This window comes from Psammomys obesus, unplaced genomic scaffold (genome assembly GCF_907164565.1).
Source record: "Psammomys obesus unplaced genomic scaffold, mPsaObe1.curated_primary_1811, whole genome shotgun sequence".
NCBI lineage: Eukaryota > Metazoa > Chordata > Mammalia > Rodentia > Muridae > Psammomys > Psammomys obesus.
Window position 1 is genome coordinate 235,418 of NW_026596101.1, and position 13,736 is coordinate 249,153.

Genomic DNA, 13,736 nt, shown 5'->3' on the forward strand with positions numbered 1-13,736 from the left:
TATCTCAGAAAGGATATATATTGCATCGTCTTCATTTCTAATGAATATCAAAAAAGTTGTCGTGATGACATGTCCCCCAGCCCGCCTCTCCCTACAGTTACCCAAATACTAGTATCAAATTATAAAAAAAAAAACCAACAACAAAACCAACCCCCAAACCACAAGCCTCCCTCTACCCTGCCCCATGAGTAGTGTTAAGCGTGTCAAGTGTTAAGGGCCATATGTACAACACGTGTGTCTATGACAACAGACATCAGGGATCTGTCTGTCCGTCCTCGAGGGAGTGGGTGGTGAGGAGCAATAGCAGCAATGGGCAGCCTCCCTTCTCAGGGTTGTTGGTGGGGACAGCAATCGAGGACCAACCCCACAGATCATCTACAGGATGATGCTGACCTTCCCAGAAGGAATTCATGGCCTGTGTGTGAGCATCTGGGTAGCGGTGTGTCCTGGACAAGTGCCCAATTGGATGGGGGGGGGGTGCCGGGCATTTGGCTCAGCCAGCTCAGGCTTTAGGTGGAAAGGAGGGAGCTGGGCCGAACAGCTGAGAATCTGGAAGCTTTGGGTAAACAGAGAATTCAGGCCTCTGACAGGACACTGGGGCCTTAGCATGAAGAAATCTCATCTTTCCACAGATGAATCTAGGAGACTACAGCAAGAGGGAAAGGATGCCCCTTCCCGCCCCATTTTCCATCCCCCCAGTAGCTGGGCAGACAAAGCAGTTGAGAAACCCAGCAGATGAGGAAGAGAGATTAGTTCCAGAGCTCCGAGCCAGGCAGGAGGACACAGCACCAGCCTCTCCCGCCACCGCCCCACCGACCACATCTGTTCTCCATTTCCAAGGAAGAACCTGAGGGATGGATGCCCTGTTCTTCCCTCTGGCAAGTGGAAGTGAGGGCTCCTCAGACCCAGGTGACAGGCAGGTGGAATGGCTCCAGAATAAGATGTCTGCTCGCAGGATCTTTCGGAACAGGAAGGAAGGTAGAGAAAAAGGGCAGGTGTTGAGAGGGAGAGAAGGGGTGAACAAGGAAGGGGCTGTGGGTGGGATCCAGCCCCAGGCCTCACTGTAGCTCTCCTGCAGGGGTGGCCATAGATCCTAAGCCACAGATCCTGGCCAGGCAGCTGTAAGAAGAGATGGTTGCCTTCTGCCTATCCCTACCTAGGAAGGAGGGACAGAGCTGGTGGCCAAGAAGGCTGGATAGATGGTGGGAGCCCCTGCCACGGAGACTGGGGATGGGCTGGTCTCCACAGATCTAAGCTAAAACTCCAGTTGTTAGGAAGACACGCCTCCCCACATCGTTTGTGATGGGTCTGACTGAAGATAAGCTGGGGGGGGGGCAGTGAAGTCAGAAAAGGGACAGAGAAGACCCTTGCAAGTCTCCGCAGGTCAAAGTGGCCTGCAAGGCAGTGAGGCAGGCAGTCTTCTCTGCTTCAAAGGGAACATCCCACTCTATCTCTTCCCTCATCCTGGGAGATGGAGAAACTGAGGCTCGGGAAGAGAAAAAAGGGGGTGGCCAAAGTCACTGGGTGGGACAGTCATCTACTCCTGATTACTCAGGAGTCCTGAGGATAGAGGGATGTTTTCTTCTCTGTCTTGCAACCTTGACATGTGGAAGGTCCTGTTGATGGAAGAGGGGAAGACCAAGAGAAAACTAAATAAAATAAAACAAACTGTTCCTAGGGTACAGAGGAGGGCAGCCAGGGAAGTTCAGAGACAAAAATCAGGAAAGTCTAAAAACCAGAGGTGGATGGGCACGGCTCTCTCACTTCACCTGCCCACAGCATAAAAGTTGACAGCATAATACAAGGACTCTAGAGAACACGGGTTGAGTCACCCTGGGCCAGGATCTGCTAAGTCACTGTACAGAATCATCATGGTGAGGTGGATACGCCCATGATCACAGGGGTGAGGCGAAGGTACAGGGCACACAGTGGCCGGCTGGGAGTTAACGTGTTAATAAGTCCTGTGCAGACGAGCAAGCCCCTAACATTAGGTGAAGTACGAGGTTCGGGATTCATTTACAGGCAGGGAAGGAAGGTGGGAGTCGCATCCAAGTGGCCGGGCGGGACTCAGAAGTGCGTCTCCTTCTCTGTGATGGCAGAGATGGTGCCGTCGCCCTTGACCTTGGACTCACAGTCATTAACGGTCACCGTCCGTGGGCCGGCCCCAAGCTTGCCCCGCATTTTCAGATCAGCACTGGGGACTGTCAACTTCTGTAATTTCTAGATGGTTGGAGAGGAGGAGAAGGATGTGTGAGCAAGCCTGCTGGGGTCCCGGAGTCTGTCCGCTTCTACCTCCCCAGCTGTACAGGGGTTCCTTGGAACCATCAGACTGGCGCCAGGCCCTGGCTCTGCCTTACTTCTGGGTTCTGGTTGAGGTATTACCTCTGTAAGTTCCTACCACCAGAAACAGGGGTGGCTGAGGTCCCCACACCTGGCCGTGGGTGAGAAGTAAGGAGATGGAGCCTCCTGCAGCACGGATGTGGGAGGTGACCAGTCCGAATCAGGACCTGCCACCCCGTTCCTTCCTTGGCATAGGGGGAGCTGGGCTTTGAAGTGGCCCAATGGATGTGCCAGCCAGTCTCCTGACCTCTGGCTGCATCCCTCTATCTGTGGGCCAGGATGACAGGCAGCGACCAGAGGGAAAGAGACTTCCGAGGCTACTGGTATGAATTTTGGTTAATCAGAGTCCTGCCCTGCCCTTGGTTAGTCACCACACCACTGCAGTATAGGACGAAGGTTGCTACTGAGCTCCTCAAGCTAAGCTTAGAGGCAGACGCCATCCCCGATTCGGCCTCCTCAACCTCTCAGAAGGCATCTCGCACATAGCTCTCACCTCGGCACCATCTGCACTGCTCTGGGACCAGGATTCAGAAGGCCCTCCTGAGCATGGGCCCTTTCCTGAAAAAAAATGGCTGCAAAGACTTTGGGGTGGCTTAGTGGTCAAGGGCAAGGTTGGCTCTTGTCTTTTGGGTGGAAGCCACACTGTCGACATTCTTAGGATTACTACTCAGACTCATGGGAGCTGACTAACTATGCCTCCTGCAAGAGCCAGGCCCTGCACCAGGCTCTTAGACCAAGGTCTAGAGAAGTGGCTCTGGAGGCAGGAGCCTGGGTTCACATCCCTGCCTCACCACCTACACAGGTAAGATGTAAACTCCATGCTTCAGTTTCCTCAGTTGCTTCCTGGAATTATTGTGAGGCTCAGACCAACAGACCAGCAACAGTTCAAACATGGTTCCTCCTCTGCTCTGTTCTTCTGGGAAGGTCCCTGCACCCTCACTTCCCTCTAGATCCTTCCTGTCTCTGACAGAGGCTGTGTGGGCCTCTGGCTCAGGAGTGAATGGACAGGTACTGGCTTGAGGCTGGCCTAGATCAGAGAGCTCACTCTATAACAATCTCTGCTGTCCAGGTGGGTAGGGTATGAGTTAGGGTGACAGGAAGAATCCAGAAAAGGGCTTGTAAGTACCAGGAGCAGGATGTTCTGAGGCTGAGGTTTTAAAGTCCCAGGTCAGTTCCCCTCTGGATAGTTTGGTCTCCATCTGAATTAACCAACTGCCCTTGACCCTTCTGTAAATAACAAAAGGGACATTCCCCACCCATCCACCTCTGCTGGAGCTCAGGTACCCATGGGCAGGGAACTGGAGGAAGCATTTTAGATGGCACCTATCTTTCCCTGTGGCCTGACAGGGCCAAGTCATAGCTGACATTTGGCTACACCTCAGTTCAGATCCCGATTCCAAATGCTTTCCCTGTAGGAATCCCCAGACCTCTCATACCTTTTATCAATTAAGAGGCAATGCCAATCTGTTCGGTGGGTGGGGAGGCTGAGGCAGGAGTCACAGAATCTGGCTCAACCCAGAAATCTCATAGAGGTGCTGCTGGCATGGCTGATGGAAGGTCCTGCCAGAGAGGAGCCTTCCATCCAGACCCAGCCTCCCTAACTGCTCACCTCAGGCAGTGTGCCCTCTGTCTTCCACAGCTTGATGAAGATCCAGAGCGGGATGCAGAGCATGGAGGACAGAGCCATGAGCCAGCCGATGCTGTAGCCCCAAGCCGGGTAAGTGTACACGTTGTTGTACTTGAGGGGCTTGTACTTGACTAGAAAGAAGATGAAGATGCCCTGCGGAGAGGCAGATGGAGGCTCTTGGTATTGCTTCTCAGCCCTGCCCTACTCCGAGGGCCCTGGCACCTCAACTATCCACAGTGAGCCTGATGCAGGACCATGGGAAGAAGCCAATCCAACTGAGAGGCCCTAGGGCCTCTCCAGGGATTCATTTCCCTAGTGTCTGCCTAATCAGCTTGTCTGAGGGCTATCTCAGATCTGCTGTTCTGATCCCTTCAATTGGGGAGAGAAGTTCAGATGCCTCCAGAGAAAAAGACAGGACAAAGAATAATGAGGCCATTTTTCTATGTTAGGTCTCCTCTTACCAAAGCTGGTCTGTGGCCTGGTTCCAGGAACAGAGCATAAGCCTCAACATCCTCACCTTTGTCCATCACCTTCTTGGTAACAAGTCTCCTCACTCACGTTTGCATACCTCTGGTCCCCAAGAAGGTGGACCAATATCAGGCCGGTGTACACTGAGCCCAAGACCCTGACATGGGAGAGACCCAAGGGTTTCGGGGTCACAACACAGAGGTAGGAATTTGAGTGAGGGCCTGCCTCAGCAAGCCCAGAGCCTGACCTGAGACATCAGTTCCAACAGTGGCAGGTGGCAGGGGCTTGGGGGACATGACCCTCCTCAGGGCCAGCCTCAGCTGAGCTGGCTATAGCAGCTAGGGAGCAAGTGGAAGGGCTGGGGATGGCTTTCCGCCAGCCTTACCGCACAGATCCCAGGGGTCACGACTTTCCAGCACCACTTGATGAGTGACAGTGGCCGGTAGCCAATCATGTCCTCTATATTGTCATAGAACCGGTTGCTTCCTATCCAGAAGAAAGCAGACAGACATGTGTGTCTCAGAGAAGAGTTAAGGTGGACCTGCCTTCCCCAGCATGGAACATAGGGTGCTTGGGCTTGAGTGTCATGTGCCTGCATGTAAAGCCAGTCCCTCGCGTGGCATTATGAGGTAGTCTTACTCTGCTCTGGGAACTAGGGCTCTACAGGGGTCCTTTGGTCAGTGGTTAGGGTGCCCCTCTCTGTTCCTGGCTAGAGATGTGATGGCTTTCTCCACTTCACACTCCCACTGTGACAGGCCTCCACCAGGACCAGAAGCAATGGCATCATTCAACCTTGGACTTGAACTCCAGAACGATGAGTTCTGCTAGCACTCTGCCTCTTAAGTAGCCCTTCTTAAAGGCATTTCATTGCAGTGATGCAAAACCAATGAACACAACGGGCAAGGTGAGGACAGGGAATTGGACTCTGGAGGTGAGGGCTGTCTGGGCTGCTTGCGAAGAGTGGTTATCGTTCCAAAGCTGCGTTCTGCCTGTCCTGGAGACAGCAGCTCTCATCCTCGTTTGTGTGAGGACAAGAAGGTGGAACGAATGAGAGGGTGGCTCGTGCTAGTAGCTCAGCCTGATGTCTCCCTCTGGAACACAAATATCACAAAGGGAAAGAGTGAGCCTCAGGGTAGGAATGGCCAGGGGTCAGGGTGCCTGGGTCCTGAACACCCTATGCTGGCATTAAAAATAGGAATGTCGGTGATAGGAAGGACAGACTTGAGTCCCCAGGGAAAGTGCCTAGACAGATATAGCTTATCAGGACCCAGGGGCCCGGACTCCACTTACCGTACACCCAGCCGATGCAGACACACTCGAAGATGGCCACAAAGAGCAAGCACATGCCGCTGGCAGCGTATGAGTCAAAAAGCTGGAAGATGTACATGCCTCCCTGTGGACAGAAGGACAGACACACAGACAGACACGTTGGAGAACAGGGTCAGTAGCTGACCTCCACGGGGTCTGCTCTCTGCTCCAGCAGCTGCCAGCCAGCGGTTTGCTCATCTCTAGTCTGAGCTCTACACCCTCTGCAGCTGGCTGCCCCAAAGCCCTGTCCCGGGTTATTGGGGTGGTCAGTGATTCCACTGAAATCAGAGTGCAGGGCGGATGACTTCAACACCTCTCCCTGGATGGCCAGCTCCAGCAGCCTCCAGCGAGGCCTCATTGCCACTGGTCTCACCCTCGCCCATCTTTTCAGAGGCTTAAAATTATCCTTGGCTCCCTCCAACCCGGCCCACCACCCATTCTCAGCAAAGCGGCCTTACTCTGCAGGGGGTTAAGTTCTTTTAAAGCTCAGTCCAAATGTCACTTCCTTTGAGAAGCCCTCCTTTCCTCAGCCTCACTCCTTTTTTGTTTTTGTTTTTGTTTTTTGTTTTTTTTTTTAAGACAGGGTTATTCTGTGTAGCCTTGGATGTCCTGGACTTTTGCTTTGTAGACCAGGCTGGCCTCGAACTCACAGAGATATGACTGGCTCTGTCTCCCTAAATGCTGGGATTACAAGTGCGCACCACCGTACCTGGCTCAGCCACACTTTCTTCAGGCCCCTAGACCACACTGTATGAACTCACAACGTAATCCTCAAAGTGCTCTGTCAACAGCTGAGAGCTGTGAGCTCTGCCCAGGAAGGCCCCACACCTCAATCCTTGTTGTACCTCCAGCTATCAGCACAGGCCCCCAGTGCACAGTAGGTCCCCTAAAAGATGCACAGTAGGTCCCCTAAAAGACTGGGCTGGGGCATGGGCTTTGATGTGTGGTACTAGCTCACTTGCTTGGAAAATGGACACACAGTAGGTGCACCGCTCATCATTGGGATGAATTGCTGCTGAGAGATCGCCTGCGGACCTACTTGGCCACACACAGTTGGCCTCTCCATGCCTGGTCTTACTGTCAGTCTGACCAGAATCAGGAGCAACCTGTGAGACCTGGCCTCTGGGCATGTCTGTGGGAACGCTTCCAGAAAGAACTGATCAAAGTGAGAAGACGTGGCCTCAGGGCGGGCAGCACCCAGCTAGAAAGAGATTTGAGGAGAGGCATGTCTTTATCTATCGCTCCGTGTCCTTCTTCCATTGCACTCCCCACCACCATCCACGGACCCCCAGCCTCTCCAGCTTTCTAACACAGACACAATGTTAGTGACTTCCCAGTGACCTTCCTGGGCCTCCAGTCCCAGTTAACAACCAACCGTGGTATCGAGTTTCTCTCAAGGGAGCAGCCCCGGCCATGTAAGACATCCCAGTGAACCTCCCTTTATACTCCGTTGCCCTGGAGAACCTTAACACACCCCTGGCCAGTTCCCCTTAAACAGTGCAGAGCAGCTCTTCACGCGGTGTTGATATGATGTTGGGCATTGTGAAGAATCCGGAGAGGACTGCCACACACAGCAGGATGTGCACTGGTCCTGGGGAAACAGGTAGGACCCAGGCACGCGCAGATCTGCTGCTCACGGTGGTTCTCACGTGAAGGAATTGCCTGTCTGAGCAAGTCTGAAGAAGCTCAGCAGAAGCCCTGCCACTCAAAGAGATCCAGGAAGGCCTCTCACGAGGACTGGGGTTGGGAGGAGGGTGGTCTCGGAGGGGAAGGGGAGAAAAGGCCAGATCTGGATTCGGGTAGAAATGGCATCTGTTAAGGAAAATATTCCTGATACATGAAGGGTCCTTGAGGAGCACAGATGCAGGAAAATCAACGTGAAAGCTCTTGGAAGGGTCAGGTGGGGCAAGTCGGAGCCAGAGAGAAGCTCAGGGCCTCCTGTGTTTGCTAACGGGGGACTCACTTGGAACAAGGGTCCCCTCGATCACATCCCTTGGGCTGTCTTCTATCATGCATAGTCCACAGTGTTTCAGTTGCATAAAGGATTGATTAGTCAATAAATTTGTTTTGGGATTAGGACAGAATTAGTTTCCGAAATGACCCTGGACATGCATCTGAAGTTGCCAAATATGTATTTATGAGGTATTCTCAGTGCTGATGATCATAAAACCAAAATATCCTATCGGTCAACTCTGAAAGCCGCTAAAGACATTCTGTGTCCTGCAGTATCAAACATCCAGCCAAGATCTGATTCTTCCTGTAAGCACAGCCACCTCCTTAGCAGGCACTTTTGTTTTTGTGTTGATGAATGACAAGATTATACGTACACCAAAGAATTGCTTTCAAAGAAATTTCTTCACAGCTTACTTCAATAAATGTTTGGTTTGCATGCTTATTTATTATCATTTATATGTATGTGAGTATTTTGCCTGCATCGATGTCTGTGCATCACATGTGTGAAATGCCTGTGGAGGCCAGAAGAGGGCATTGGGCCCTATGGGACTAAAGCTTCAGATGGTTGTGAGCTGCCACATGGGTCCTGAGGATCAAACTCGGGCCTTCTGCAAGCGCGGCCAGTGCTCTTACCCACTGGGCCAGCTCTCCAGACTCTGTCTATCCATTTTAGATTCCTGTATCCCCAGGGCCACGTACAAATCTCTTGGGTGAGAAAAAGCTCTGTGCGGCAAAGCTTAAGAATCCCTGCTCTGATGTCCACATGCCATCACCTGGTGACAGAGTCCTCACAACACAGCCCCGGGAAGGGATCCACAGCTAGACTGACTTTCACTTTTCCATGCCTTAACGTACTCTGTAGCTGCCTCCTCCTCCTCCAACAATGAAACGACAGGCATGGCTATTGCTATCCAGTGTCTCTGCAGGGAAACGGAGGCACCAAGGGGGAAGGTCACCTGCAGCACACTGTCACAGAGCTGAGTGGAGGGCTGAGAACTGAGCAGCAGGGCTCTGGGCCTGCTGCTGTGGTGGAAGGTACGAGACGGGTAGCTTTCCTCCGACCTGAGCTTTAACTGCGTGCAAGTGAGAGAGAGGCTCTGGCAGGCAACCACCAGGATGACTGAGGCTCACATGGCTGGCTGCGTCCGCTGTGAACTCCCACAGCACAGTGGCTTGAAGATGCCCCTCTGTGGGGAGTAGGGCTGGCATGCGAAGCTCAAAATGACTGCTGATTAATAGTCTTGGTTGGCTGGAGCGCCGGCTCCCTGACGGCCCCTGGGAGTCACCATGTGCCTTTGGGGAGAGGCTCTGAGCGCTGGGGGCAACCCAGGGCAGGCTGTGCTGAGAGTCAGCAATGCCCAAGCCAGCCTTCCCATTAGCTTCTTTAAGGCATCAGGTTAGCGCCCCCCCCCCCCCACCAGTTTGTATTTGACAAATGATTCCATTCTGTGTAATTAACCAGTGCTTAATGAGGCCCTATGCACTGTAGCCTGGCCTCCCTGCATGGAGAAACCCGAGGTAGAACCATTGCACGGAGAGCAGGAACTAGACTCTCACGGCGTTCATCTGCTCAAACAGTGACTGTCATTGTCATTAATGTAACAGTGAGAACAGGGCAAAGGCTGATCAGAGATCTCTGAAACGGAGAGAGGGACAGGGAGTGAGCTGGGAACACAGTGATGAACATGTGTGTGCGTGCATGCGTGTTCGTGTGTGTGCGGGTATGTGTGTGACAGGAAGCCTGATGGGGAGGGAAGCAGGGGAACTTTCCTGAGGCTGTAGCCTGACTGGGAGGGGGATGTGAAAGAGGACCCCTGGGAACGGCTGGCCTCTGTTTCACCCCAGCTGCTTGATGGATTCCAGTTCCCCACTCCTCCCTGTTTCTCACACAACCTCTTTGTGTCTCTTGGCAGCAGATCTCCTCCTCCCCGTCCCCTTGCATTAATTATCTTTGTGCATTATGAGGAGAAAGACACCTAATTTCACCTTCCAATACCTGACACAGAACAGGAACAGAAGAGCTGCAGGGTCAGGTGAGCACATGGTTTAGCTAGAAGAGCGCCTCAACTCAGGGTCAGGGAGAAGCCCACCTCACCTGCTTGGACAGGCAGGAGGAACACAAGGAGGGCTGAAGCTGTTTCACATAGCAAAAGCCTGTTCTGAGAGGAGTTCCAGAAAAGGCAGTATTGAACCTGAGGCAACGGCAAGGCGCCAGTTCTAGGCCTGAGAGCTGACTGGCTCTCTTCACTGGATGGTCACCCAAGGGATGACCAGGGCTGCCCTAACACGTCCCCATGTGAGTTATCTTATCTAGTGACAGCCACCTTTAGTGCCAACACAGGAGTGACCTTGTACTCAGAGCTCAATGAGGGTCTCATAGTGAACCAAAAGGAAGGGCAGGTACCCAAGTATCGGAGAAGGCACTGGATCTGCCCACAGCCAAAGGGTCTGAGGTCTCGGAGCTGGAGTTTGATGGAGTACAGCTGACACCACTTACCTCTGTCAGCATCACCAGGCCTAGGAAATAGGAGATGATGGACAAGGCCAGGATGAGCAGTTCTCGCCGGTAGCCTCGCCGGAAGACCTTGGGGTACATGTCTACCACAGCAGTCACAAGGCTCTCCACACACACGAACTGAAGAGAGAGAGAGAACGCATGAAGCCCAGGCAAAGCCCAGTTCTGGTACCCTAGGTCCCTATACGAGGGGCTTCCTTCTCGTTGGTCTGCTCTCCACCTTCACACTCCATCCCACAGTGATGAAAGCAAGCCTAGCACCAACTAGGCTTGGTGCTAGACACAAGCCTAGTATGTCCGTCGAGTGGACCAGGTCAAAGATGCTGAGAGAACGAGAGCCACTGCCCAGGGTCCCTTTGCATGCAGTCTCATCTGTGATGGCTCTGTGAGTTACAGGAGACCGACTTAGCCTCTGCCCTCAAGGCAAAGCAGGAAATCACTGAACTGTCCTAGGAGTTTGGTGATCTGCTGGCAGCAGGCTCTGGCTGTTGTCTGACTTCTAGGACTGTGACAGCCCCCTGCCCTATGCTAGGTGGAAAGGCACACTCAGCTCTGTCACCCAGGTGCTTGGTAGCAGAGCGTGGCTGTGAAGCAGCCTGCTTCTGAGGTTCTCTCCCACCACTTCAGGTGGCCACCATGTTGGGAGGCCCTGCACCCCTAATTGTCTGATTCATATCTATCTCCCAGACAAGGTATTTCCAGTATATAAAAAGGGTTGGGGCGCAGAGAAGGGTGGTAACTCTCAAAATCACGTGGCTGGGAGCTATTCAGAACTGATGATCAACCCTGGACCCTCTTCACTGCTTCTACAACAAGGACTGGTACAACAAGGGCAAGCTTTTCCCTAGGTCTTATGGGAGGCAGATGGAAATCAAAGAAGGCTGCTTGTGCAGGAAGCTAATTGGAGTGTGGGGTGTGGACAGCACAGGTAAGAGGCAGGCAGACCCTGGTATCTGTCCTAGCAAGTCACTCAGCACCTCGAAGACTTGGCTTCTGCTTTCAAACCCAGACAATGAGCAGGGGTCCTCAGCTCATGTGACTATCAGAGAACACAGCCTAGGCACATGACAGAAGAGCCAGTGAGCCCAGCTCAGTGCAGGTCGTAAGCAGAGTCCTTGCCTCCGTCCCACCTCCTCTGCCAGGCAGGACCCTCTGCCCTTCACACACCAGCTGCAGAGCCCTGATTTGCAAAAGGCTTTGCCAACAACAATGGAAGGGAAAAGATATCATCAGAAACACAGCGCCTCTGCAGCACAGCTTAGCGGTTTCTGGGGAAGGTTTCTGGCTCCAGAGAGAAACGGAATGGGACCAGATTGACAAATGCACAGGCCAGGGCTTGTGTGTTCAGTGACTCTTGCAAGGTCCTGGGTGAAGGCAGTGCTCATCAGGCTAACTTGGGCACTATTCTTCCCCCTAATGCAAGAGCATCAGGGCAGCTTCCCTTGTCAAACGGGGCTTCCTCTCTGCACCACACAGACTTGTCAGGATTACTGAGATCCACCAGCATGTCTGGAAGCAGTTTTCTGGGCTCTAGACACCCATCTGTGCTCATCAGCAGGAAGAGGCTGTATTCTAGACCTATGGGGCAGAGAGAGGCCACAGGCTTCAAGCTTGGAAGCTATGGGGAGCAAGAGAGTGGGCGTGGAGAGAAGCAGAAAGGGAAGGCTAGCTGGTGTAGAGGGATGAAGGGACAGGAGAATGCAGTTCACTCCTTGAGCTGATCATGTACCTGCTCTGAGGACAATGGTTGCAGAGTGAGGGATGGATAGATGGATGGATGGAAGTCCATAAGGACTAGTGGGCATAGAACTGTTGGGTGAATGGGGCTGAGGCACAAAGAGGGTGCCAGAAACAGGTCATGGAGACCTCGTCACAGGGCCAGAGAAGGAAACTGGCTTTCCTGTGTTCCATGTGCTCTGTGGCTTGGTAGGGATGGGGACACAGGGGCCCTAGGTTATATTATTATTATTATTATTATTATTATTATTATTACTATTAGCCACAGCCCACCTTCCTTAAGGACTTATTTCAGTTTTTCCAGGAGCCTCTGGTTAGGAATCATCTATCAGAATGGAAGGACTTAAAAGCTGAACTGGGGTCTAGAGAGATGGGGTGAAGGAATTTTCTGGCAAGTCTGAGGACCTGAGTTCTGTCCCTGGCACCCACATGGTAAAAGGAGAGAACTGATCTCCACAAGTTGTCCTCTGACCTCTGCACATGTCCCGTGACAGGTGTGTGACACACGCACAGAGAATGAACGAATGAATAATGAATGAATGAGTGAATACAATAAGTTGAATAAAAACAAAGCTGAAAGAAGAAGAGAAAAACACAAACACTTAAACTGGAAATTTCGGGTAAAGAAAACAAGAAGGTATGGAGGAACACCAAGTAGACATGTCTATGATTGCCAGGCTACCCAGAAAATGGCAGGGCTGCTTGGTGGCCTGATGTATAAGGTCAAGAGAGGATTCTGGGGCCTAGAAGCTGTTCCTAAGAGTAGCACCTGGCCTGTCTAGTCCCCTTTCTTCCCTTCACCTCTCTCACTCATTATCTGACCTGGCTTTTCCCCTTCTCTCCCCCACCATCCCCTTCTGTCTTCCCACCCCTCACCTGACTGTCCAGGCCCAGGAAAATGAGCATCATGAAGAACAAGGTGGCCCACAATGGGGAGAGAGGCATCATGGTGACAGCCTTGGGGTAGGCAATGAAAGCCAGTCCAGGACCTGCAGGGGAGGGAGAGAGTTCAGTGTTTCCATCTGGCAGGTATATAAGGTTGTAGGCCACTGGGCCAGGTCCACTCAGATCTCCTGTCCCTACTGTGCTGATGGTACCATATTAATATGGATCTCCCAGGGAGAGGGCCTGGAAGGATCAGAGGTCAAGCCAAGAGTGTCTGACTCACAGATCTTTCTCTGTATCTATCTGCCATCTGCTTTCACCTTGCAGGAAGGAGCCTGTTCAAACAGGCTCACCAGGACCAGACAGTAGCTGAGCCTAAGCAGGAGCAGAACAGTGTACCTAAAAGTGGTTCTTAGAATACCGAGACGCCACCAAGCAGTAAGTGCACAGTGGAAGGATTTATTATAGTACAGGCAATATACCATAAGAGCCCAGTATAAGCATGCATCCCATTCTGAAAGGATGTCCACACAACAACCACCATCAAGATACACAGGTTCCTGTTTCCTCTAGCTGCTCAGCATTTCCACATCCACCTCCAGCAGCATTCTGGGCAACCACTGGTAGGATATTTTTCATTTAAGAGATGATTTTTAAGTCGTGTGTGTGTGTGTGTGTGTGTGTGTGTGTGTGTGTGTGTGTGTGTACTTACATGTGTGCACACATCTAAGTGCAGTGCCCACGGAGGCCAGCAGAGGGTGTTAGATACTCCGGAGGTGGGGTCACAGGCAATTCATGTCTCTAACCTCTGAGCCACCTCTCCAGCTTTTCTTTCTTTCTTTCTTTCTTTCTTTCTTTCTTTCTTTCTTTCTTTCTTTCTTTCTTTCTTTCTTTCTTTCTTTC

At 52.2% G+C, this 13,736-nt stretch overlaps 1 protein-coding gene across 1 annotated transcript in view; it reads right to left on the minus strand.

Moving 5' to 3' along the window:
* Window positions 1–378: 378 nt before the first annotated feature.
* Slc6a11 (solute carrier family 6 member 11) overlaps window positions 379–13,736 on the minus strand; it is a 116,512-nt gene continuing 103,154 nt past the window's right edge. The window contains exons 9-14 of the mRNA XM_055628583.1: window positions 12,825–12,937; window positions 10,194–10,331; window positions 5,726–5,828; window positions 4,821–4,921; window positions 3,950–4,120; window positions 379–2,220 (exon numbers count right to left, since the gene is read on the minus strand). Coding sequence (XP_055484558.1) covers window positions 2,068–2,220; window positions 3,950–4,120; window positions 4,821–4,921; window positions 5,726–5,828; window positions 10,194–10,331; window positions 12,825–12,937 — 779 coding nt within the window. The 3' untranslated portion in view covers window positions 379–2,067. The remainder of the gene's footprint in view (window positions 2,221–3,949; window positions 4,121–4,820; window positions 4,922–5,725; window positions 5,829–10,193; window positions 10,332–12,824; window positions 12,938–13,736) is intronic.